At 34.6% G+C, this 24,213-nt stretch overlaps 1 protein-coding gene across 23 annotated transcripts in view; it reads right to left on the minus strand.

Annotated features, from left to right (window-relative positions):
- LOC141404013 (phosphatase and actin regulator 1) overlaps nucleotides 1–24,213 on the minus strand; it is a 553,592-nt gene that overhangs the window by 95,462 nt on the left and 433,917 nt on the right. For 2 of the 23 annotated variants that reach the window (XM_073987205.1, XM_073987206.1), the window contains exon 2: nucleotides 11,129–12,513. The exons of the other annotated variants lie outside the window; for them this stretch is intronic. In XM_073987205.1, the coding sequence (XP_073843306.1) occupies nucleotides 11,129–11,621 (493 nt within the window). In that variant the 5' untranslated portion in view covers nucleotides 11,622–12,513. The remainder of the gene's footprint in view (nucleotides 1–11,128; nucleotides 12,514–24,213) is intronic. 23 annotated transcript variants of the gene reach the window in all.

The raw sequence follows: 24,213 nt of genomic DNA on the forward strand, positions 1-24,213 counted from the left end.
GCACCGATATCATCTAATACCCACCCAATATTATTTGAAAAGGATGGCTTCTTTAAGCAATTTATTGAAAAACCATTATGATAATGATTTGACATTTTGTTAATGGGCGAAATAGAATAGAAGCCTATAATATGCAGAAATAGGATTAAGGTTCATTTAAATAAAGTTACGCCTTTTATTAAGTGAAGCCTCTAACTTGACTCTATAATCAAAATTATTCATGCCATGTCATTACTGTTTCATTAAAGGGACGTATTTGAAATTTCTCTTGAATTAAATTGAAAGTGGGGGTACTGATATTATCATTATCCTGGAAATGTTCGTTATGTTCATGCCAGTTGTAAAAATCACGTACACACATCTCCACAATCTGCCAAAGTGAATTTAAAAATTAGCACTCAATTAGAATATTTTTTTTGACATTACTCGTTCATAAGGTAATAAAATTTATTCTTGAGCTCAGAGAGCCTATTCAGTAATTTTTAACAACTTTATTCATTTTGTAGTTTACAACAATTTCATTTGTTGTTACAAAGACAAATGAAATGTTAACAACTTTTTAATCGATAAACAGGTTGATACAAAATTGGAGAAAAATAGGTTGCTTGCTAACTTTATACATTCGGCCAAAGCAGGTAGAAGTCAGTGCAGAATTCATTATCAAAACATTTTTTATGAAAATTGAGAGTGGTAGGATATACGAGAGTCACTAGAAAACTATCTGAACTTTTTGAACTTTTGTGGGGGAGGTACCCCTAGGGAGGACCGATATGGGCCATTTTAGAAGATAAACTAAATTTTGACAAAATATTAGGAGATCCAAAGTTTGGACCAAATTGGTTGACCCACTCAAGTGATATTGTCCTAGCATTTTAGTAACATTTTTTAAATATTGGGGAGAAGTACCGAAAGTTGTGGACCGGTATTGCTCCATGAAACTAAGTTTGGATATAATATGACGAAGAACAAATGTTGGACCAAATCGGTTGAACAGTTCGTTCTCTCCGACCGCCACATATGTTGACATAGGGGGTTTTTACACCTTTTGGGCTGTTTTCCGAAGAAATATGGACTCGCCCCTGAAAAAAACATTTACCGTTTACGTTTACCGCGAATGCAAATCGCTTCAACACAAATCAAAGTGATTCGAGAACAGGTCTTAAAGTGAACTTATCCGAAATTTTGTGTGAGAGGTACCAGAAGGAGGAGACAAAGATAGTCCACATTCGAACCTGATCTATATCAGGTAGATATATTAAGATGTGCAAAGTATGGATTCCATCGGTCACTCCCTTCAAAAGTTAGTCAAGTTTGGTGGCGATTCTAGACAAGGTCCTAAACTGAACTTTTCCGAGATTTTGTGTGGGAGGTACCCGAAGACGTGAACCGATTGAGTCTATATTGGAACCTCATCTAAGTTTAGTAGAAATGTCACGATGTGCAAAGTATGGACCAAGTCGGTTATTCCTTTCAAGAGTTATCGTGCGCACAAATGTTCCGAACATTTTCGAACTTTTGTGGGGGAGGTACCAGAAGGAGTGGACCGATATAACCCATCTTCGAGCTTAAACTAAGTTTGGACAAAATATTGCGATAGCCAACTTTTTGACCAATCGGTTCATCCGTTCGAGAGTTATCGTGCGCACCAGCCAGCCAGACAGACGGATGGATATTGCTAAATCGACTCCAAATTGTCTGAAACACATTTCGTTCAAACATACTTGGGGTCTAAAACCATTATTTCGATGAGGCACATTTTGCCCGTATGAAAGTGTATATACCCTCGTTAGCATAAATGCTGAGGGTATAAATAAATTTTATTTACGGGAGAAATTTTGTCTCATAATTAACCATATTGCACCTGTTCAACAAAAGGGTAGTAACTCAAAATGTTCACTTTTCATTAAAAAAAACGATACGTTAAAATCAACTCCACCCACTGCAGAAAACTCCCATTGTTATACCCTCAGCCTTTAGGCTAAGGAGGGTATATACACTTTGATACGATGAAAATGTGCCTCATCGAAATAATGGTTTTAGACCCCAAGTATGTTTGGACGAAATGTGTTTCAGACAATTTGGAGTCGATCTAGCCATGTCCGTCCGTCTGTCTGTCTGTCTGTCCTGCTGGCTGGAGCGCACGATATCTCTCGAACGGATAAACCGATTCGGTTCAAATTTTGGCCTTCGTAATATTTTGCCCAAACTTAGTTTAAGTTCGAAGATGAGCTACATCGGTCCACTCCTTCCGGTACCTCCCCCACAAAAGTTCGAAAATGTTCGGAAAGTTTGAGCGCACGATAACTCTTGAAGGGAGTAACCGATTTGGTCCATACTTTGTATAGTGTAAACTTTCTACCAGAGTAATATGAGTTTCCAATATGGTCTCAATAGGTCCACTCCTTCGGGTACCTCCCACACAAAATTTCGGAAAAGTTCAGTTTAGGGCCATCTCTCGAATCGCTTTGATTTTTGTTTTAGCAACTTGTATTCACTGCCCTCCATACGACGGTACAAGTTTCATCAGGGGCAAGTCCATACTTCCTGAGAAAATAGCATGAAAGTTGCAAAAAAACCCTATGACACCGTGTAAGGTGGTTGGAGCGCACGATAACTCTGGAACGGATCTGCCGATTCGATCCAAAATATGGTCTTAGTAATATTTTGTCCAAACATAGTTTAAGTTTGAAGATAAGCCATATCGGTCCACTCCTTAAGGTACCTCCCCCACAAAAGTTCAAATTTGTTCGGAAAAATTGTTCGTACGGTAACTCTTGAAGGGAGTAGCCGAATTGGTCTATACTTTGCACATCCTAATATATCTACCAGATATAGATCAGGTTCAAATATGGACTATATTTGTCCACTCCATCCGGTACCTCCCACACAACATTTCGGATAAGTTCACGTTAAGACCTGATATCGAATCACTTTGATTTTTGTTGAAGCAACTTGCATTCGCTACCTCATTTACGATGATAAAAGTTTTTTTTAGGGGCAAGTCCATACTTCTTGAGCCAACAGCCCGAAGAGTGTAAAAACCCCCTGTGGCACCACTGTGCGGCTGGAGATCCACTTCCATAACGGTCAATGTCGATCCATTCCATTTAGTATCTCCTCCGCAAAACTTTTGATCTTTAATCCTAATCAACATTTTTGTCTTTTCAAACGCCCAACATTTTTAAAACCCCCTAAATACATACGTATTTTGGGAAAAATTGTTATAATATACACAGGCTGAGGGTATATCTCTGTCGGCAAAGCCGACTGATACTTTTTTACTTGTTTTGTCTACTCTTTCGTCAAAAAATACGTGTAAGTCACTCTTCACGTCTTCAGAATAACTGTTCTATAGCAACAAAAGAGACATATTTCTAGTTGCGCCCACGTGTTTCAGGCATTTACATCTCGATTTTTTTTCAACAAAAGAGTAGTGTTTCGAACTGTTCCTCTTTATGCTATCAATCGTTACCCATTTTTTCAGTTAAAGGGGCACAAGTCGAAATAATTTCTCTACTAAAACAAAGATTTATTTCAACAAAATGGTAGTAGCTTGAAAATTGGTTAGAAATATAACCAAATACTTAATGAAATAAAAAGAAATTCAGTTCTGTAGTGTAGTGAACAAGATATCATTACAATTCCATAGTTTTTTTTTTTTGGTATAATATACCTTTAACATAAATAGTTGTTTGTCTTTACTGAAAAATAGAATATTTTGAGTTACTTGTTGAATCTTATTAAATGCGCAACCTGATTACGTTTGTAATTGTTTGTTGCAATTGTGGTATTTATTTATTTGTTTGTATTGGTATTTCCATGAAAAGTCTTTTGTTTATTGTTTATACAACTTTACTTTGATTTCTATAACGATTTGAATGAAATGAATTCAATTGATGTTCGTATCATTATTATTCTTTAATCTGTAAGTGATGTTGGGTGTATTTTAACCACACCAGAGAAACTGAAAATCCATTAGTTTGATTTGAAATATATTTTTCCTTTATCACATTTTCAATTATCTTATCCATCAGGACTTTATGGCTATGAGCTAATATATGTAGTTGAGTAGGCATAAGCACAAGTATCAATGTTGAATTCAATATCAATATTATAAATTAGAACACTTGTTATATGTATATATGTAGGTATATTTACATTGTATATATGCTTTGTACTTAGTAGCTTGTACAAATTCTTTCAATAAAATTTATATACATATTTTTTCATATTCAAAAGAAGTTGGTTTTCAATTTTGATATTCAAGAAGAAATGCTGTTGGTAGTGGATGAGGCTTATTGATGATAAATACACATTAATTTTTGGTAAATTTGTATAAGATAGGTTTTTATAAGCATGTGGTTAAAGATACTACACTAAATATACCATTAATAATAAATTGCTACATTTAAATTATTTCAAAAATAAAAACAAAATATTTAATTTCAAATAATAAAAAGTAAATAATTGTTGTCACTTCTCATTTTCCCTCTCTCACGCACTTGTGAGGCTATTTTTTTATGCAAATATAATGAATGGCAATGTGTGCGTATGATTGATTTCCTTATTTTGGTGTTTTGCATTGAAACTGACTGGTTGAATAACGTTGTTGGTTATTGGTGTTGTGTTGTTGAATATTCTGTTTGCAATCTCCTCCCAATTGATAACTTGATTGAAGATATTAAATTTTGCAATTCATGAAGTGGAAGAATAACATTGAATATGCAATGATGATAGACATTTGGTTATGATACGATGTTGATATCGAACTACGGAAGAAATCAATCCAAGTTCAGTGAAGTATATATGTATACACATAAGTGTATGTTGATGTGTTGTTACTTTATTGATATCTCAGCGTATTAAATAGAATTTGGAAATCGATTATAAAATATCACATAGCAATTTGCACTTTTGCGTCAAAAACATAAACAACATACACCAATAAAAATAATCTTTTATGCTAATACCAAATCTACTAAATAGATTTTCACTTTAAATAAAGATTATATTAAAAAGAAATGCTAAAGTATCTTCCTTAGTATCATATACAAATTGTATACAACTCGGTTTTACATATCAATAAATGTACTATTCATATGTATGTATATGTGTACATCCGCTTCACGTTGGTACTGTCTCTATATTGTCTCTTTGATTGACATAACAAAGATACATACAACAAATATATTAATATGATTTATTGTTTTTTGCAATCGAACGCAAACAAAAAATCAATATCATATTGAATGACACATGTTATATAAAACTGTTTTTTAGCATCCATTCCTTTGCGCACTAGGAACCATCATCATTGCTAATAAAAATAAGAAAACAAAGTTTATCCTGAGGCTGTGTATTTTACTATCATTGCAAAACAAATGACTACTCTTAGATAATATTGAAAATATGTATACATAGAAGGGATGGGAAATGAGTGTGGCATTAAATAGAATATATTTAATGAATTTTTGATAAAAAAATATATATAGAAAACAACAGCGGCATTTCATGATGGTGACACAGGAGGTAAATTTCGGCCTTGATCTTCTTTTGCTGCCAAAATTTTTCTTGCAAGGAAATATTTTTCACAGATTTTAAATTGAAACGTTATCAGTATATATGTTTGTGTTTTTCTTGATATAGAAATATATTTTAAATTAAAACAATATGTTTTGACGGTTATGTTTTGGCCTCAAGAGAAGGCATCATTAATATGCATCTTCCTTTATGGCACCATGGTTTCAATCCTTGCGCAATACTGGTCAAATAGAAGGTGCAGCGACGAATAAAATATTGCCTCTGGTATACATTCTTTGGCAATTGTTTTCCCTGTGATGTTAGTAAAATTGTAGAATCCCCAAAAATATTTTTTTTTTGTTTTTTATCCAAAATAAACCACTAAAACAAACATTTCTGTAGTTGTTCGAAAATACAGAAAAACATTTCAAATTGTAAATCAAATCAAAATAATGCATTTTGACATTCAGAATGGTGGTCTTTCTGGGTCAGTGTCAGGTCACCACGGATTATAGTTACAATTTTAGTTAATTCAAATAACTCTCTTTACCAATTTTAATTTGTATTCATATTCATTTAATTTTTGGTACACATACATATGTACGCATATCTTTACTAGCAAATGTTCTGATCATATGACAAATCAACCAATTTCATTTCAACATTCCATACGTTTTACTGGCATTCGTTTAAATTTCTTTATTTCATTTTTTTTCATGTAATTTTTATATATTACATGATAAATAAATAAATTAATTACAACACTTTAATAAATTGTATTTAATATTCATTTAATTTACCAATTGTATTCATACGCTTTATATTGAAATGATTCCAATAAACTTAACTGCTTTTTGCGGTTCATCCAACGTGTTTATGTATACTACATGTATTACATATGTATATGTAGTATATAGCATATTAAAATAATGATGAATACAGATGTTGAATGAATCGGAACTACCGCAGTTATACCTTATGGCTCCGATTTCAAAGATATAATTTATTTCAGAGACACCTTAATGAGAAGATACCTGCAATTGTCACCAACGAAAATGTTTTTATATACTCAGGCTTTACCTTGTCGTTTGATACGATCAAAAATGTGCCTCATTAAAAAATGGTTTTATATTCTATTTATTGTATGATCGTTTATATCTGGATAACGGGCTTGAAAATAAAGAAGAATATATCCATTTCAAACAATTTGGAGTCGATTTATCAATGTCCGTCCGTCTCTCTGTGGCAGGAGCGCACGATAGCTCTCAAACGGAACAACCTATTTTATCCGAAATTTTGCCCTCCTATTATTTTGTCCGAATTTAGATCAGGTTCAGAGATCAGGTTCATATCGGTCAGCTCTTCCCGGTGCCTTCCCCACAAAACTTCAAATTTTTTAGCTAAAATGGTGCGCACGTATCAACTTAATTGGTCAAACATTTGTTTCTCGAAATATGGACTATATCGGTCCATTTCTTCGGGTTCTTCCCATTTAAGGGCATATCTAGGATAGTTTGTCCTGGCGGTTCCGTCCATACTTTCTGAAATAATGACCCAAAAGCTCTAAAAAATCCTGCCGGCACCAATTAAAAGGACAGTCTGAGTGAGTGTCCAGTTTGGCCAAAAGTGTACACATCGTAAAATTTCTTTCAAACTAATGTATGTATATCAAGTTCCAAGGAGGACCATATCGGACAACACCTTCAGGTACCTCCTCCTTCACAAAAAATCAAAATTGTCGATTATGTGCAGTTTAAAGAGTGTTCCAGGATTGTCTTGCAATTTGTGGTCTTGTTTACAGTGACATCATGTGTTTCGTGAGCAAGTCCATGCATCCCGGCGTTATGCTAGTGGTCACGATAATCAAGAGGAGTGACTGATGTTGTTGTAACAGTGTTTATTATTGTAAGTAAAGACGCAAGTCTTCGTTCTTCTGCTCAATCTAGCTCTGGGTCTATCTCCAGTTCCAGGAAAATGGCTGCTTCGATGGGATGTAACCAAAGATTCACTGGAGTTAAATGAGTAAGTTTGGCAGGGCAGTTAAAAAGGTGCAGTGTGTCGTGCGTGGCCATGCCGCATACTGGACAGATCTTTGGTCGTCAGATTACGAAACTCCTCCGCAGTCCTCTCAACAGCAACTGCACGCGCAGTCGTTGTTGTTCTAATCCCAGAAAATGCATCCTTTTTGCAATTTAATTGCAATGGACTCCGAGGCAAGATCGAGGAAATAGTGTACTTCGTGAATCGGAAGAAGATCAAGGTTGTGGTGGTGCTGGAAACTAACCTCAACAACAACTGCAGCTTATAGCGTTGTGATGATTACAACGTATTGAGGAAGGATCGCACCAGAAGTGGATGTGAGGGATTAGCATTCCTTTTGCACCAGTCTGTTTAATACAGATATATCTCATTTGCGCCTGACTCTAATGACCCGTGCATGGAATGTATGTGGGCAGGAGTCAGGTGTGGAACTGCCGAGGTAGAGTTCCTGAACGTATACATTCCGCCGAGAAATAGCTGTATCTCACATAACAAGCCTAACATTAGCAAGCTTTTGGAAGGTCATAATCGTCTGGTCTTGAGGGGCTTTAATGCGCATCATGGGATGTGGCACATTCGGCCCTAGGAAACAACCAAAGGGGTACAGCGCTGGTTGAGCAGATTGAGAGGAAAGTGTCACAGTTCGCCAGACATAACCATCGTGTCACCGGATCGGACAAATGACGTTACCTGCCAACCCGTGATTTTCCTTGAATCAGACCATCTCCCCATAATTGTCTCCATAAGCAGACCACCCGATTTCATGACCTCTGAATGCCGCACATTCGTTAATCATAATAAAGAGGAGTGACTGACACTTGCTATGCAGTGCAGTTTAAGAGTTGTTCGAGTATTGTTTTGAAATTTTGTTTGTTTTGTTTATTGTTGAAGATTCAATCTCATTTTCGATTGCTTGAGTGCAGTATTCCCCCATTGGCTCAACTTCATTTATTACCCTCTATTACAGAGAGTAATGTTTTTCAAAACGAACTGACAGTGTTGCAAAATTTTACTGATCGCTACCAATATCATGATTTCATCCCGGCGAAGGGAATTATCAATTGGCTTCTCAGTTTTTGAAATGATGCCTTTTTAGTGAAAAACCGAACTCTTTAAGTGTCTAGTATTCCCAAATGAATGAGAATTACACTCACTTTTCGGCTTTTCCAAAGAAACACCAAAATCAAAATATTCTGCAACATGTCAGCACGTATCAACTAAGAATTCGTCGAATTCTGTGAGTTTGAAATTTTCATCAAAGATAGTCCATGTGATTAAAATTAAAGCGATATCATTTTTTCGTCGGCAAGTCCATGTCTGCCGACATAATGACCCAAAGCTCAAACAAATCCTACGGTAACCAACTCTCGACAGGAATGATTCACGAAATTAGATACAGTTCCAAGTAGGAATATGGCGTGTAGAAATTTTAATAGCGTGTAGACATTGTAATGATGACTTCAATATTATATTGTTTTTTAATGGGGGAAGACAATACTTCCTGAAATATGGACCCCCAAATGGCCCAATATTTATGGCCACTCTTTTATTCATTCCACAAACGCTTACAAATTAACGCTGAAAACATCCAAAAACAAAAAATTACCTACGAATATAATATTCGTTTTTAATAATATTAGGGATCTTTTAATTTTTGTTTACAGTACCATGTCGAGGGCATTATCACGTTTTGCAAAAATTACTGATACTTGTTTTCTTATATAATAAATAGACAGCGGAATTTTATGCAACCCCTATTTTTGGTCCGATTCATGTCAAATTTTGAGACTGGGCATATTTTTGGCTTCTGATTACATTGCAATCGAAACATATGACATATGCAAAATTATGCAAAATGCATAAATTTTTGCATATGCAAAATTTATGCATTTTACATATTTTCTTATGCAGCAAATATTTCAATAATAGGTACAAAAATGTGTGTGTACAATTTTTCTGTTTAAAATTCTCTTCAGACAAGTCAGTAAAATAGAGAAATGTATAACCACAGCAACAACCTTCAAAATACCGAAAATCGGGAGATGTCGCTCTATGGGGGCTATATGAAGGCCTGCACCTAAACCGACAAATTTTAGGTGGAAAGTTTTTTACCCCCAAGGAAGACTTAATACCAAATTTCAGCCATTTCGGAGGGATATTGAGGCCACAACCTTCAAAATACCGAAAATCCGGAGGTGCCGTTCTATGGGGGCTATATGAAGACGTGAACCTATATCGACAAATTTCAGGTGGAAAGTTTTATACCCACAGCGAAGACAAAATGTCAAATTTCAAATGTCATTTCGGTGGGATATTGAGGCCACAACCTTTAAAATACGGAAAATCGGGAGGTGCCATTCTATGGGGGCTATATGAAGACGTGGACCTATATCGAGAAATTTCAGGTGGAAAGTTTTATACCTCCAAGGAAGACTTAATACCAAATTTCAGCCATTTCGGAGGGATATTGATGGCACAACCATCAAAATACCAGAAATCTGGAGGTACCGTTCTATGGGGGCTATATGAAGGCGTGAACCTATGCCGAGAAATTTAAGTTGGGAAGTTTTTTACCCCCACCGAAAACTAAATACCAAATTTCAGTCATTTCGGTGGAATATTGAGGCCACAACCTTCAAAATTTCGCAATTTGGGAGGTACCGTTCTATGGGGGCTATATGAAGACGTGGACCTATGCCGACAAATTTCAGGTGGAGTGTTTTATACCCCCAACGAAGACTAAATACCAATTTTCAGTCATTTCGGTGGGATATTGATGCTACAACTTTCAAAATACCGAATATCGGTAGGTACCGTTCTATGGGGGCTATGTGAAGACGTGGAACTATGCGGACAGATTTGAGTTGTAAAGTTGCATACCCCTAACGAAGACTTAATACCAAATTTCAGCCATTTCGGCGGGATATTTAGACCACAAATCCTTGAATATATTTTTGCATATGGTTTTGCATATGCTCATTTTATGCAGATATGTACAAATATGTCAAAATATGCACGATATGCAGAATATGCAAAATATGCAAAAATTTCTGGGCATAATTCGTTTTATTTTGTTATAAAACGAGTTTCTGTCTAATCAGATTTTCTTTACGACCATCCTAACCATATATGCATTTGCATAGGATTCCGCAGTCTAATAATAAATAATAAAATTAAGGATTTTACTCACATCCCGGTTGATTCCCCCGATTTCTAAATCTATATTTTTTGTTGAATATTATATTTTATATTCGTCAATTATCCATAGAACATCTTCATGCTTCATAGCATTATAAAAGCTTTTTACTCGAAAAGCGTTCCCTTACTTCAGATACCATACAATTCATATGAAAGCAGTTCAAAATTTTTGCTACTTTTACCATTTTTAAAAGTAAAGGAACATACCATATAATTTTTGTAAAGAATTTAAACCAATGTTAACTCCATTTTAAAAAACTTTAAAATTAAAAAAAAAAAACAAAAAAGAGATTAAGCTGCATTACCTTACAACAATAACCATTCACTTTAATTTCAATACAAATCAATAATTCCTTTTTTGCTAGCTTACCTAAAGACCTCTTGACTGCAGCACTTTTATTGGGAGTCGTTGAACGTCGATAGCCTTCGGGCAGAAATGCCGGAGGCGGTGTTATGGGTGGTGCGGGTATACCAAAATCATTGATCGGTGATGTTGAGGCCGATTTGGATTTTGGCGGAACTTCAGTTGTGGGCGACGAACCGGTGCCATGTTTGTGCTCCGTGCCATGATACAACTCCAAGTGATGTCGATCACAACGGCGACGCCTTCGTATATTTGGTGCTAAAGTTTTCATTTTTGCAGATATTGTTTGGGGGCTGGTATTCTCCGAATCGTTCGAGTCTTTTGGATTAAGACGTCGATAATAGACGCGTAGTACAGCTGTTGTTTTCTTCGACGGCGACTGATGCTGCTGCGTTTGCACTTGTTCTTGTGCTGGCAGCGATGTTGTTGTCGACGGCGGCGAAGAATGTTCTTGTGGTAGTATTTGAGGATATTCGGCGTTTTGCTGATAGTGTAACATTTATGTAATAACAATATTTAATTTGACTTATTTCTTTCTTTTTCTTAAAATAATTGTTTTTTTGTATTTTATGGGCGGGATTATTTTATTTGGTTTTTATTGGGGGGTTTATAAATTATTATGTAATAAAATGTCACCAAAAATAGTTTATGCAATAACTTTTCTCTTTACGGTCCACGGAGGTTTCAGTTGTGTGTAGCTTATTTGTTGTTTTTTGTTTAAATTCTCTTAACTATCTGCATGAAAATAGTAACTATTTTTTGTTTGTTCTCTGTTTTTTCTATTCTATTCCAATAAGTCAATATTTGTAGTTGTTTCAAATGGAAGCTTCGTTTATCTTGCGGCTTGCACCACTTTGCGTTTATCCTTCGGTTTGGTTGTTTGTTTTGTTGTATTTGATTTTTAACTTTGTGATCAATGCATTTTTTTGTGTTGGCATTGATATGTGGAATATTGAACGTGTGTCGGGATATTGTTGGCTTTACTGCTATTTTTGATATATAGGATTTATTTTTTATGTTGTTTAAATAACAGTTAAATTTATTTTTGTGTTTTGTTGTTGTTTTAATTGTTGCTATATTGCCATAGAGATGAAGCGTATAATTTGTAGTATTTTTTATTTGTTGCTGTTGCTGCTGTTGTATTTTTTTATTCCTGTTCTGAAGCACTTTTGTTGCACAAATAATAATGATAAATGTCTATTTTTGTTGGCTTTTTCAATTATTTTAAATTCACTGTAATTTTGGTAAATGTTTGCAAATTTGTTTCGGGTCTTCAATTTCAATATTGAGTGTCTGTTTGTCTGTGGTGGCTTTATTTTCTCCACACAGATAACAATTAAAATTGTTTATTTGTTTTTAATTGTGTTACGGGATTATTTTAAGGGGATTAACTGTAAAATTAAAAATACCATTTAGCGCCGCCATCAACAAAAACAATAATTAAATATTTTAATATTTCATTTTGTCTCTCACAAGGATTTGTGGTTAAAACAATCGACAAGTTGACAAAATTTATATAACATTTGAATTTAATTCATTTATTTAATAAAATGTTTATCGTCACAACCAATGTGGCTATTACATTTGCATATTATGGATGAAAATGTAGTTTAATTGTGGGGTGAGGTAATGAAATTGCTTATTATGAGCGACTCTCTAAAGTGATGGCAAATTAGAGAAAAAATCCAACACGGAGTCATTTAGTTTTAAATGCTCAATGTGAACTAGTGGCAATCATTCTATTTATAAATCAATTTTTAAATTGAAGGAACAAATTAAATATCGAGCAAGTATAGTACGACACCAAATTCATATTCAGTATTTACCAAAAGTTCTTGCAAATTGACACTAAATTATTACACTGTGCAACATTTTCAAGGTACTTTTGTGCAAACAACTTCTACTGCGAATTTTATGAAAGTACAGACCCAGTCGACAAAAACCCTATTTGGGTTTTTCGTTATAAGATCGGGGTTAGATTTTATGGCTTCGTCTAAACATGGCTAAAAATTTACTTTTTACAGCAAATCGAGGCCATATCTCTGAAACCAATACGAATCTTGTTTAAACCTCTAAAGCAGACTTGTAGATTAGAGCATGACGAAAATGTTTAGAAAAATAATCAACTCGGAAAACTACATTTAGTGCCTCAAAATGCATGATGTATTTGAAAACTCCATCATTATGTATATTTCGCACCATATCTCCGAAACTGTTACATTATTCGTTGACTTATCTTTGGAAAAATTAGCCGCTGGAATGTCATTCAACATATGCATTGAAATTCCAAATATGAAAGTAAACAGGCAGTGTGAACACAGTTTGAAATATATTTTGTAGAAAGTATAATACGAAATACCGATCAAACAACATGAAATGAGTATTTTAGAGTTTCAGAAAGAAATGCTGAGTACATTATTTGGAAAATATTTACGAAAGGTTACTTGATTCGACTTCCAATAGTTTAGCTGCTACTGACCAGACTTCCAGAAATTATGTAGACATTCCTATTTTATTGATTTTTAACCGCTAGATGCAGATTTTCCTAGTTCACTTGTTCGACACTTAGGTTCTACTATTTTAGGGCTATACTACTGCAGAAAACCACAAAGCAAGATTCTTATTAGCTGTTGAGATAAAGCCTCGAACAAGGGATAATAGGTCGTTTTAGCCCTGTAAAATCCCAACCCGATCTAACATAGCAAAACTCAACTAGGATTTTTGTTGTCTTAATATATACTTGCAGAAAATGCCCATTATAAGTTGTTTGCATTTTCAGTGTTGCACAGTGTTACATAAGCATTTGAAATGTAAATTTAGAACAACTACAGCTTTCTAATGTATTCCCTATTGAAATAATTTAGACTATTTATGACGTCAAAATTGATTTAACATGAAATTCTTTTTGGTGTTGTTTATTTTGTTTTGGTATGAAGCGACCACACAGGCAGCTCGTGTTGAAAACTAAGCAGCATTTTGGATCACTTCTGTCTTTGACTAAAACAACACAAATTGCCTAATTCGAAAATAGTAAAATTGAGATGTTATCCTGTCATGTCATATGGAAGTTCGTAGCCACTTGTTTGCTTAATGGGTTTGTTGCCTTTTTTTCAATAACCACAAACAAATGTGTTTGTATCTAAAAATAAGCAAAAACGTGCATACCTCTAAACCACTATTTTTTCACAAATCCTCTGTAGTGTTAAAGAACTCATAACAGTATTGAGAAAAAAACCAAGGGCGGCGCACAAGTCGCTGTGTAAATGATAAGTTCAGTGACATGATTAAAGCTTTTGCTCTTCTGCAGTTTTTCTGTTTTGCTCCATTAATAAAAGAGAAAAAAAACGTACAGCGATAACAATCAGAAACAAATGTTTCCAAAATGTTTTGCAAACAAGACAAGAAGAATGAATTGGCTGCTTGGTTGGATGGTGTTATGGCTTTCATTGTCTAGCAAAAAAAAGAAGAACTGTGGAAAAATAAACGAACAACAAATGAAAGAAGCTGTACAAACAGATAACTTTAGCCAGTGCAACAATTGTACAACTTCTTCTCTGACACTTTGAAAGGATTTTTATGATTCAAAAGAACAAAAAAAAAAAAAAAAAAAAAAACATTGAGACAGATCTGAAGAAGCATTCGATCTAAATAGTCATAAATATATTTATTAAGTAGACCTTTTTGAATTGCATGAATAGAAATGCAAACAAGTTATTTAATGAAGGGATAGCAAATTGTACGAACTGCCTTGATATGGAAATTTGTTGATGTTGTTTACATAAAAAATAATAAATAATCAAAAAGTGTTTGCATAAATTTAGGCAAGTAACTTTAAGAGGTATGTATATTATAAGGATTCCCTTGAATTGAATGAATTTTATTAGTAATTCGTTTGTAATGGCCATAAACGTTTGTTGCTTTTTCCTTTTTTGCAAAAGCATACTTCATAATTTAAAAAGGGAAAGAGCAACCATCCAAATGGAACAATAATTCAGCTCAAAGGAACCCCAAAAGTAGCAAAAGAGCGAAAAAGTAGAAAAAACATATAAATTCTCTACCACAAAAACGTTGTGGCTTAAATCTCAAGACACAAAAAGGAATTAGACGTATACCACAAAATAAATCCTTAAGCCAGTCCAATAGAACTATGTCGGTAATATTAGTAGCTGAGCAAGTTTTGGGATTTTGCCACGAAAAGAAGGAAATTCAATTTCCTTTAAACTGAAATTTACAACTAAGAACTTCACGGGGCACAACACTTGCTGCTATATTAACGAATGCTTTTGGCTGGGTGACTGCTATGCTAAGTGCCACAAGCCATAACATGCCAGACACGCTTTTAGTCCTTGAGATAGAGATGAAATGTAAGAAGCGAATCGTAACAAAACCATAACCAAAAATATCTACGTGTAATATGACCATGTTAATGATGCTATTATTATACAGGGAAACAAAAAACAAAGTAATGAAAGAATGACAGAAAAATATAGAGAGAACGGTTGTGAGATAGAGAAAATAACATCTTTGATAACAAATGTCTGGGCAATGGAGCATAGAAATGGCATGTAAAGACAATCTCCCCGAAAAAATAACCTAAAACGTGAGTGAAATATATTTTCGATGTAACCTTGTCGCTCCGCAGAGTAGGCTTGTCATTATGGTTGATGGCACTAGAAATTAGTGCTGGCAAGCACGTAATCATGTAACAAATATAGTCTACTTTAAGGTATACACAAAACGGTTGAAGACACAAAAAATGTCCAAGTTTAGGATTATTTTTTATAATTGGAATTACAAATTATACATATTAATTGACCAATGATTGGTATCTACTCATTTGAGAAGGCCGGAGTATAAAACATTAATTATATCAAAGGAGTAATTTGTAAGCAGAATGTTTTAATTGAACGATCAAGGGGCCTAGTGCCTTTTCGAAGAGATCGCGCGCTCAGTATGATCCGCATCATGATTGGATATGTGAAGGAATATCGGTTTTCGAAATAACTTCATCAGCTAGTTAATTACACAATAAATGTATGTACAGTTTCGTCCAAAACTAAAGCACCCCTCAGTACATTTTTTTAAAAAATAAATTTGTTTTCTTAACAAAATTGTAAAGGTTTGATTTTTTTACTTTAAAATTCAATAAAAAACTTTTAATGTGGCTTTTTTGAGGCTTTTGGGCCATTATCTCCGGAAGTATGGAAAACAAATCAAATAGATCCGATACGAGACCTGAAACTGCATTTTTCCCAAATTTTGTGTGGGACGTGACCGATATAGTCGATATTACAACCTGATACATGAATGGATGAAGTAATACGATGTGCAATGATTGGGCCAATCAGAAACATCCTACGAGAGTTATCATGTGGATTTTCCTTTTTTCGTGGGGATTTTCCGGGTTTCTTGTAGCTTTTAGGCAAATACCTCAGGACTTGCGCAAGAAAAAAATTTTACCGTCGTAAATGGAGACACAAGGACAACCTCTTGAAAAAAAAATTCAAAACGATCCCAGAGGAGCTCATAAACTTCACTTTATCCGAATTTTGTGTGGGAGGTACCCGAAGGAGTGGATCGATATAGTTCATATTCGAACCTGATCTATATCTGGAAGGAATAATACGATGTGCAAAGTTTGGACCAAATCGATTACTCGCTTCGAGATTTTTGTTCCCACCATTTTACAAAAACATTTTGAACTTTTGTGGGTGGAGGTACACGACGGAGTGTACCGATATGGCCCATCTCGTGCGCACAAGCCAGCCAGACAGACAGACGAACGGATATGGCTAAATCGACTCCAAATTGTCTGAAACGATTTTCGTTCAAACATACTTTAGTTGGTTGGTTGGTTAGTTATTTCGATAAGGCACATTTTTGATCGGCTGAGGGTAAGGTACAAAAAAAAATATATAAAAAAACAAGTGAGAAAAGGCTATAGTCGGTACGGGGCCGACTATGTGATACCCTACACCACTACCTCTGTGAATAATCTTTTCACTCAAAAACATTTTTTTATGGCTATACGAAAGTTTTCACCTATCTGGCTTTTATACCAAATGACTTAAGGCGAACTGAACCAAAATGTAATTAATATTTAATTTTATATTTGACTACTGTCGACATCACCATCTTCAATAGGCTTCTATCTCTGTGAGAAAATTTCGTGATGATCCGATCAAAATTCCGACCTGGGATGAATTACCGACTATTGTGATATCTCCGCTATTTAGTCACCTACACCGACCTAGTTTGCATCATTGTAAAGGTGGAATCTTCTACTTTCATAGTCAGGCTTTGCTTTTGGAAAGTCCCCAGCCAAAGCTGTGATATTCGTCATTATAACTAAAATCGCAAACATGAAAATTTGGGGTTTATTTGCGGCTATTGTGATATCTTCGTTGTTAGATCACCTACAAGAACCTACTTTACATCATTAGAAAGGTGATATTTTCTACTTTCATTCTCAGGTTTTGCTTTTAGTATACCCCTTATAGAAGCTGAGATATTAGCTTTGGAAAAAAACGTTGTCTTTTTATCCAAATAAGTTTTTTGCCCATTCCTACCCCTAAATATTATTCGACCCTCACCTAAATCAATGGGCTTCTTCCTCTTTGAGATCCCCATTAACTCTCAAAATTTCGTAACGATCCGATCAAAATTGTTACTGTTATATACATCTCAGAAAAGGATCAGCTTTTTTGCTTTTTTCTTCGGAATAATGCAAGTCCTCGATTCATTACTGAACAAGTAAAAAAGTATCAGTCATCTTTGCCGACAGAGACATACTCTAAGGGTGTGTGAATTAAGACTTTCATCTATAGACAGATCAAATAAAGAAAAATAATAATAATACAGCAATCTTCGGGTATTTATCTTAACAATAGTGGACGTTTCAAATTAATAGCGATGTTTGCTAAAAATAATTTAGGTTAAAGCGGAAAAGTTTTAAATTTCTACGAAGTAGGTAACTGAAGGAATGGACTGACATGTTTTATTTTGGACTGACATGTTTTTATAGCCCTTGAATGACACATGAAGCAAAATGTTGGTAGGTATGTCTGAAAGTAATTTTAAAATTAATTCGTAAATTATCGTGCTCATCAGTCATTTATGTTGGTGCCGACAGGGTGTTTAGAGAATCGTTATAGAGGCCACAAATTTCAAAACTATCTTAGACATGCTCTTAAATTTCACGTTTGCGAAAAAATCGCATTTTTTTATGGTAGGTACTTCAAGAGGTCCACCGATATAATTCATATTTGAACCTGAAATATGTCTGGAAAAAATATTGTGATGTGCATTCGGGAGTAACCGTGCATATTTTAGCAAAAAATTTTATTTCGACTTAAACTAAGTTTGAACAACATTTCGCGAGATAGCAGATTTGGCCAGAGAGACAGGCGGACGGGCATTGCTAAATCGACTTCAAATTGTCTGAAATGGACTTCGTCCAAGCATATGAGGGGTTTAAAAGAATTATTTTGATTAGACACATTTCCATCATATCAAAGTGTATATGCCATCGTTAGCCTAAAGGCTGGGGCTATAAAAAATTAACAAACGAATTAACGTTGGTGTTTTTTTTTAATCAGTAGTTAAAATCCCTTCTAAATTATTTAAAACCAACATTAACAAATTTACCACCTCTTCCACCTTTCAATTCAGAGTCAACATTTTTTGCTAATGACTTTTACTTCTTTGTTGTTTCGTTATCAAATTATAAATATTTATCTTTTGTACGTTTTACAGTTTAATTCAATCCATTTTAATTTTTATCAAAAGTTGCTTTTTATTTCACTTTTTACGCCAATATTACAATGGAATAAAATTCCAAAAACTAATCCTAACAAAAATATAACAACTCTAAACAGATATAGATGAAGTGTAAATCTCATTTTAATGATACTAAATCTGAACGGTATCAAGCGAATCTCAATGGAAATGTCAACAAGCCATTAGGCAGCTACTCGCGGCATATCCAAAAAGTGCTACAATATTTCCACGAAATAAAACTTTGTAAAATTGTCTCAATTTGGTATGGAATAAAGTGGCAAAACGCTCAAGGAAAATAGTCGTAAATCCTAATTGAAACAAATTGTCTTGGAAGTTAATTCGCCGAATATATATGTATGTGTGCGTGAGTTTCTATGTAAATACAATACAAATTAAATAACAAGACAAAAATGATTAAAAAGAAAGAAACCGGTTAGAGCAAGCAGTTTCCTTTCATCAACATCCTTGGCGTAACAGAAAGAATCAATGAAAAAAAAACTCAAGAACTAAAATAAAACTTTATTAAGGGAAGAACAATAGAAGCTGGGAAAATGGTCGAAAACCATCAGAGCCAGCAGGAAGAGGATGCAGAGAAGAAAATGGATAGAAAGAAAGGAAATCGTAACGTCAAGCAATTATAAGCTTTGGCAGACGACGACAAGTCACCGTAATAAAATTACAAGTGACGCTAAAAGATAGAATTGTGTTGAGCAAGGTAATCTAAGAAACATCTTCGAGGAAAATGTAGGCTGACAGTAAGTAAAGCCGTAACTCCCACTAACACACATACGCACACACACCGAAATTATATTATCTAGCGTTGCAGCTGTAAAAGTGCCATAACAGTCGTAACGAGGAAGCAGTGGCGAATATAAAGTGTAGCTAAATACCAACAACAACTATTGATGTGGGTGTGGCAGTAGGTTTTATGTGTGTGTATGTGATGACTGTCACTTTATTTTCCAAAAAGTAAACGGCTGATAGTAATAGATACACAAACAAGTGTAAACATTTGTATATACACTCAAACACACACACACACTTTTAAAAGATTATCAACATTGTTATTTAAGCTACTTAATGAAAATTAAGTTTATACCGTTAAGGCAAAATGTTAAGTGAAACAGTGTTGTTTTAGTTTATTTGTTTGCTTTAATACTCCACTCATGAGAGTGTGTACGCGTGTGTATGTGAGGAACGGATGTTGTTGCATAGGCACGAAGGAGCAGAAATAAAGGCCGATATATATTTTTAATTAAATCAACCACCCACCCAACAAGATTAAGACCAACAACATGTTCATAATAAAAACCTTAAATAGTGCTAAAGAAACAAAATTTACAAAGTAATCATGTTGAGACATGCATAATTAATAATAAACACCTTATGTGTAAAATAAAGAAGTAGACAATCTCAAAATACGAAAACACGGAAACACGCATGGTTTTGTAAGGCAACGAAAATCCTGAACAATAAATATTTCCTAGATTTGCTAATCCTCTTCACAATATGAGAGCAAACATGGAGGCATTCATTTAATTAAGGTTTCTTCTATTCCCATAGATTTTTTGGAAATATATTGGAAATAGGTATGTATGAAGCTAATGAACAGAAAGTTATCCACATTTTTTTTGCAGATTTATACTATGGAAACAGAATAAAGAATGATTTTTATTGTAAATCAATGCTATTAAATGCTCAATGCCTTGGGGAGGCTAGGTAAATTTAATGATAAAAAAGCCGGGATAATACTAAATATGTTTGCTCCTTCATGCTGACAAAAGATTTAATGTTTTTATTACGAACATTTCTGTTTTTGCTTTCTATATAATTATTAAAAATGTAGACTTGCTGGCGGTAATAAAAATGTTGATGTTAAGTAAAAACTTAAAAATGGGAATGTCATGAAATTAGTTTCCTGCTCAAAAGTACAAGGTTAAGTTTTATTAAGACTCACAAAAGTGAAAGAAACAAGTAAACAAAGTATGGAAAAACAAATACATAAAATGATAATTTAGAACGAGGAAGAATTATTCTAATTTCCATAAAGTTACAAAATATATTTATGGACAGATATATGTAAAGGCCTCAACCTGTGAATCGATTTATATGGGTTACGTAATGAAGAACCTATGGGGAAAATATTCTTCTTGTCTTCTTGTCTAAGGATACTGCTAAAAATGTGTATCGGCCATCACACATACATATGTGAAGACTAAATCGCTTTCAGATGATTTCGATTCGATTTTGTGGACGTCCACCACCGTCAACCAACATATCCAAAGATAGATCAAATTGAATCATGGATTATTCAATTTCAATGGTTCTATAATTCGACATCCAATTTGTTTACTTATTAAAGTAAGACTTTATCTTGAACACATGAAAAAAATGCTATGCGTACGAAACCTCATTGACTTCACAATCTAATTTAAATTCAAATTTTTTGTGAGTCCGAGATTTAAGACTTTCGTTCAATTTCACCCTTAGACGGACGCGTTCAGAATTCTCCTTACCTTAGTAAAAGTTTTATTATAAACATACTCAACGTCCAATGATCAGTATTGTGACAGTCATAACCCATAAATAAATTAGGCCTTAAAACCGCGGTCTGGGTGGCCATAATGCCCTATATTAATTTTGGGTCTTATGGATGTTATCAAGCTTAGTTCCAGTGTAAAATCGAACTATATCGATCAATCCTTTTCCGTAAGTTCTATCGTAAGATTTTTAATTTTAACATTTTCAGTTTAACCTTAAACTCTTCGGAATTTGTGTAGCACTTAGTCCATGTTGCGTTGATTAAAACGATTGCTTTGATATAGGCGCAACATTTGTCAAAAAACAAAAAAAAAAAAAAAAAAAAAAATAAAATAAATAAATAAAAAAATAAAAAAAATAATAAAAACAAGTGAGCAAAGGCTATAGTCGGGACGGGGCCGACCATGTGATACCCTACACCACTACCCCTGTGCATAAGGTTTTCACTGGTAAACATTTCTTTTAGGGAATATAAACCGACTACCACCAAAAATAATATGCCTCTTTGTCTCTGGGACCCCCATAAGCAACAAAATTTCGTGACCATCCGATCAAAAGTACGACCTGTAGCTTGATTGCAAAAAATGGAAGAATTGGATGCATTACCGACTATTGTGGTATCTCCCTCGTTTGACCACCTTCGCCAACCTGCTTTACGCCAATGTAAAGGTAATATTTTCTTCTTCAATTGACAGGTTTTGCCGTTGGAATACCCCTACTAAAAGCCAATATATTCACAAAGAATAAAACTTTGAATTTGTCTCCAAATGAGTTTTTGCCCATTCCGACCCCTGAATATTATCCGACCATCATTAAAATCAGTAGGCTTCTTCCTCTGTGAGACCCCCATTAACCCCTAAAATTTCGTGACGATCCGATCAAAATTGCAACCTGTGGCGTGATTACAAAATAATCGGAAAATCGGATGCATTATCGACTATTGTCATATCTCTGCTATTTGACCACCTACGACAACCTAATTTACATCGCTGGAAAAGTGATATTTTCTACTTTCCTTGCCAGGTTTTGCTTTTTATATACCTCTTAAAGAAACAGATATATTGGCTTTGAAATAAAACGTTGACCTTTCTCTAAATAAGTGTTTGCCCATTCCGACCCCTGAATATTATCCGACCATCATCAAAATCAATAGGCTTCTTTCCCTTTGGGACCCCCATTAACCCCCAAAATTTCGTGACGATCCGATCAAAATTGCGACCTGTAGCGTGATTTTCAAAAAAATAGAAAAATGGGATGCATTATCGACTATTGCCATATCTCTGCTATTTGACCACCTACGACAACCTACTTTACATCGTTGTAAAGGTGATTTTTTCTACTTTCCTGGCCAGGTTTTGCTTTTGATATACCTCTTAAAGAAACAGAGATATTGGCTTTGAAATAAAATGTTGACTTTTCTCCAAATAAGTGTTTGCCCATTCCGACCCCTAAATATTATCGGACCATCACCAAAATCAATAGGCTTCTTCATCTGTGAGACCCCCATTAACCCTCAAATTTTCGTGACGATCCGATCAAAATTGCGACCTGTAGCGTGATTTTCAAAAAAATAGAAAAATGGGATGTATTACCGACTATTGCGATATCTCCGTTATTTGGTTACCTACGCCGACCTAGTTTGCATCATTGTAAAGACGGGATCTTCTACTTTCATAGTCAGGCTTTGCTTTTGGAAAATTTGCAACCAAAGCTGTGATATTCGTCAATATAATTAAAATCACAAAAATTAAAATTGGGGTTTTATTTGCTACTATTGTGATATCTTCGTTATTTGATCATCTACGAGCACCAATTTTACATCATTAGAAAGGTGATATTTTCTACTTTCATTGTCAGGTTTTGCTTTTGGTATACCCCATATAGAAGCTGAGATATCCGCTTTGGAAAAAAACGTTGTCTTTTTATCCACCTAAGTTTTTTGCCCTTTCCGACCCCTAAATATTATCCGACCATCACCAAAATCAATAGGCTTCTTCCCCTCCGGGACCCTCATCAACACCAAAAATTTGGTGACGATCCGATCAAAATTGCGACCTGTAGCGTGATTACAAGGTTTAGATGGACAGACGGACAGACGGACGGACACACATAGCCAGATCGACTCAGCTCGTCGAGACATTCATTTTGGTATATATAAGTATGGGTCTACGACCATTATTTCGATGCGTTACAAACTTTTTGGCCAAAACCAACTTATAATACCCTCCCCACATAGTGGTGTAGGGTATAACAAAATGTTAAATTTTTGCACTCTGGTCATTTGTATGAACAAATTGCGTATGACGTTGCTCATACGTTTTGAACTATGAACAGATTGACCAATTCTAGCATCTGCTAAAGTGAACAATTTTGAGGCAGTTAATGAATTCATCTATCACGGCATCGCCTTAAGTAGGATAAACAACATGTTCTTCGAACGATCTACGAGGCAATCTGCGTTGACAGTAAACATTGACCTCGGTCGATGGTTTTGAATTTGACTTCCTTGGACGAAACGCCGTGTTTTTGTCATTAACGATTTTTAATTTATAAATCGAATAGTAAATATATAGAAACGAAGGAAACAAGACAAAACAAAAATTAGGTAAAAATGTTGGAGAGTTAGGGCGTGGCGTGTCTTTAAAGAAGACTATTTTTTCTTATTTGCGAAAATATGTGATGTTTGCAAATATTTGAAGAAAGAACAAACGTCTTTTTCTCGGAAAATGCTAGAGAAGATGTTGTAAGGTAGGTAGCACCTGTGAAAACTG

Source organism: Musca autumnalis, unplaced genomic scaffold (assembly GCF_047663935.1).
Source record: "Musca autumnalis isolate F117 unplaced genomic scaffold, ASM4766393v1 scaffold_4, whole genome shotgun sequence".
Lineage (NCBI taxonomy): Eukaryota > Metazoa > Arthropoda > Insecta > Diptera > Muscidae > Musca > Musca autumnalis.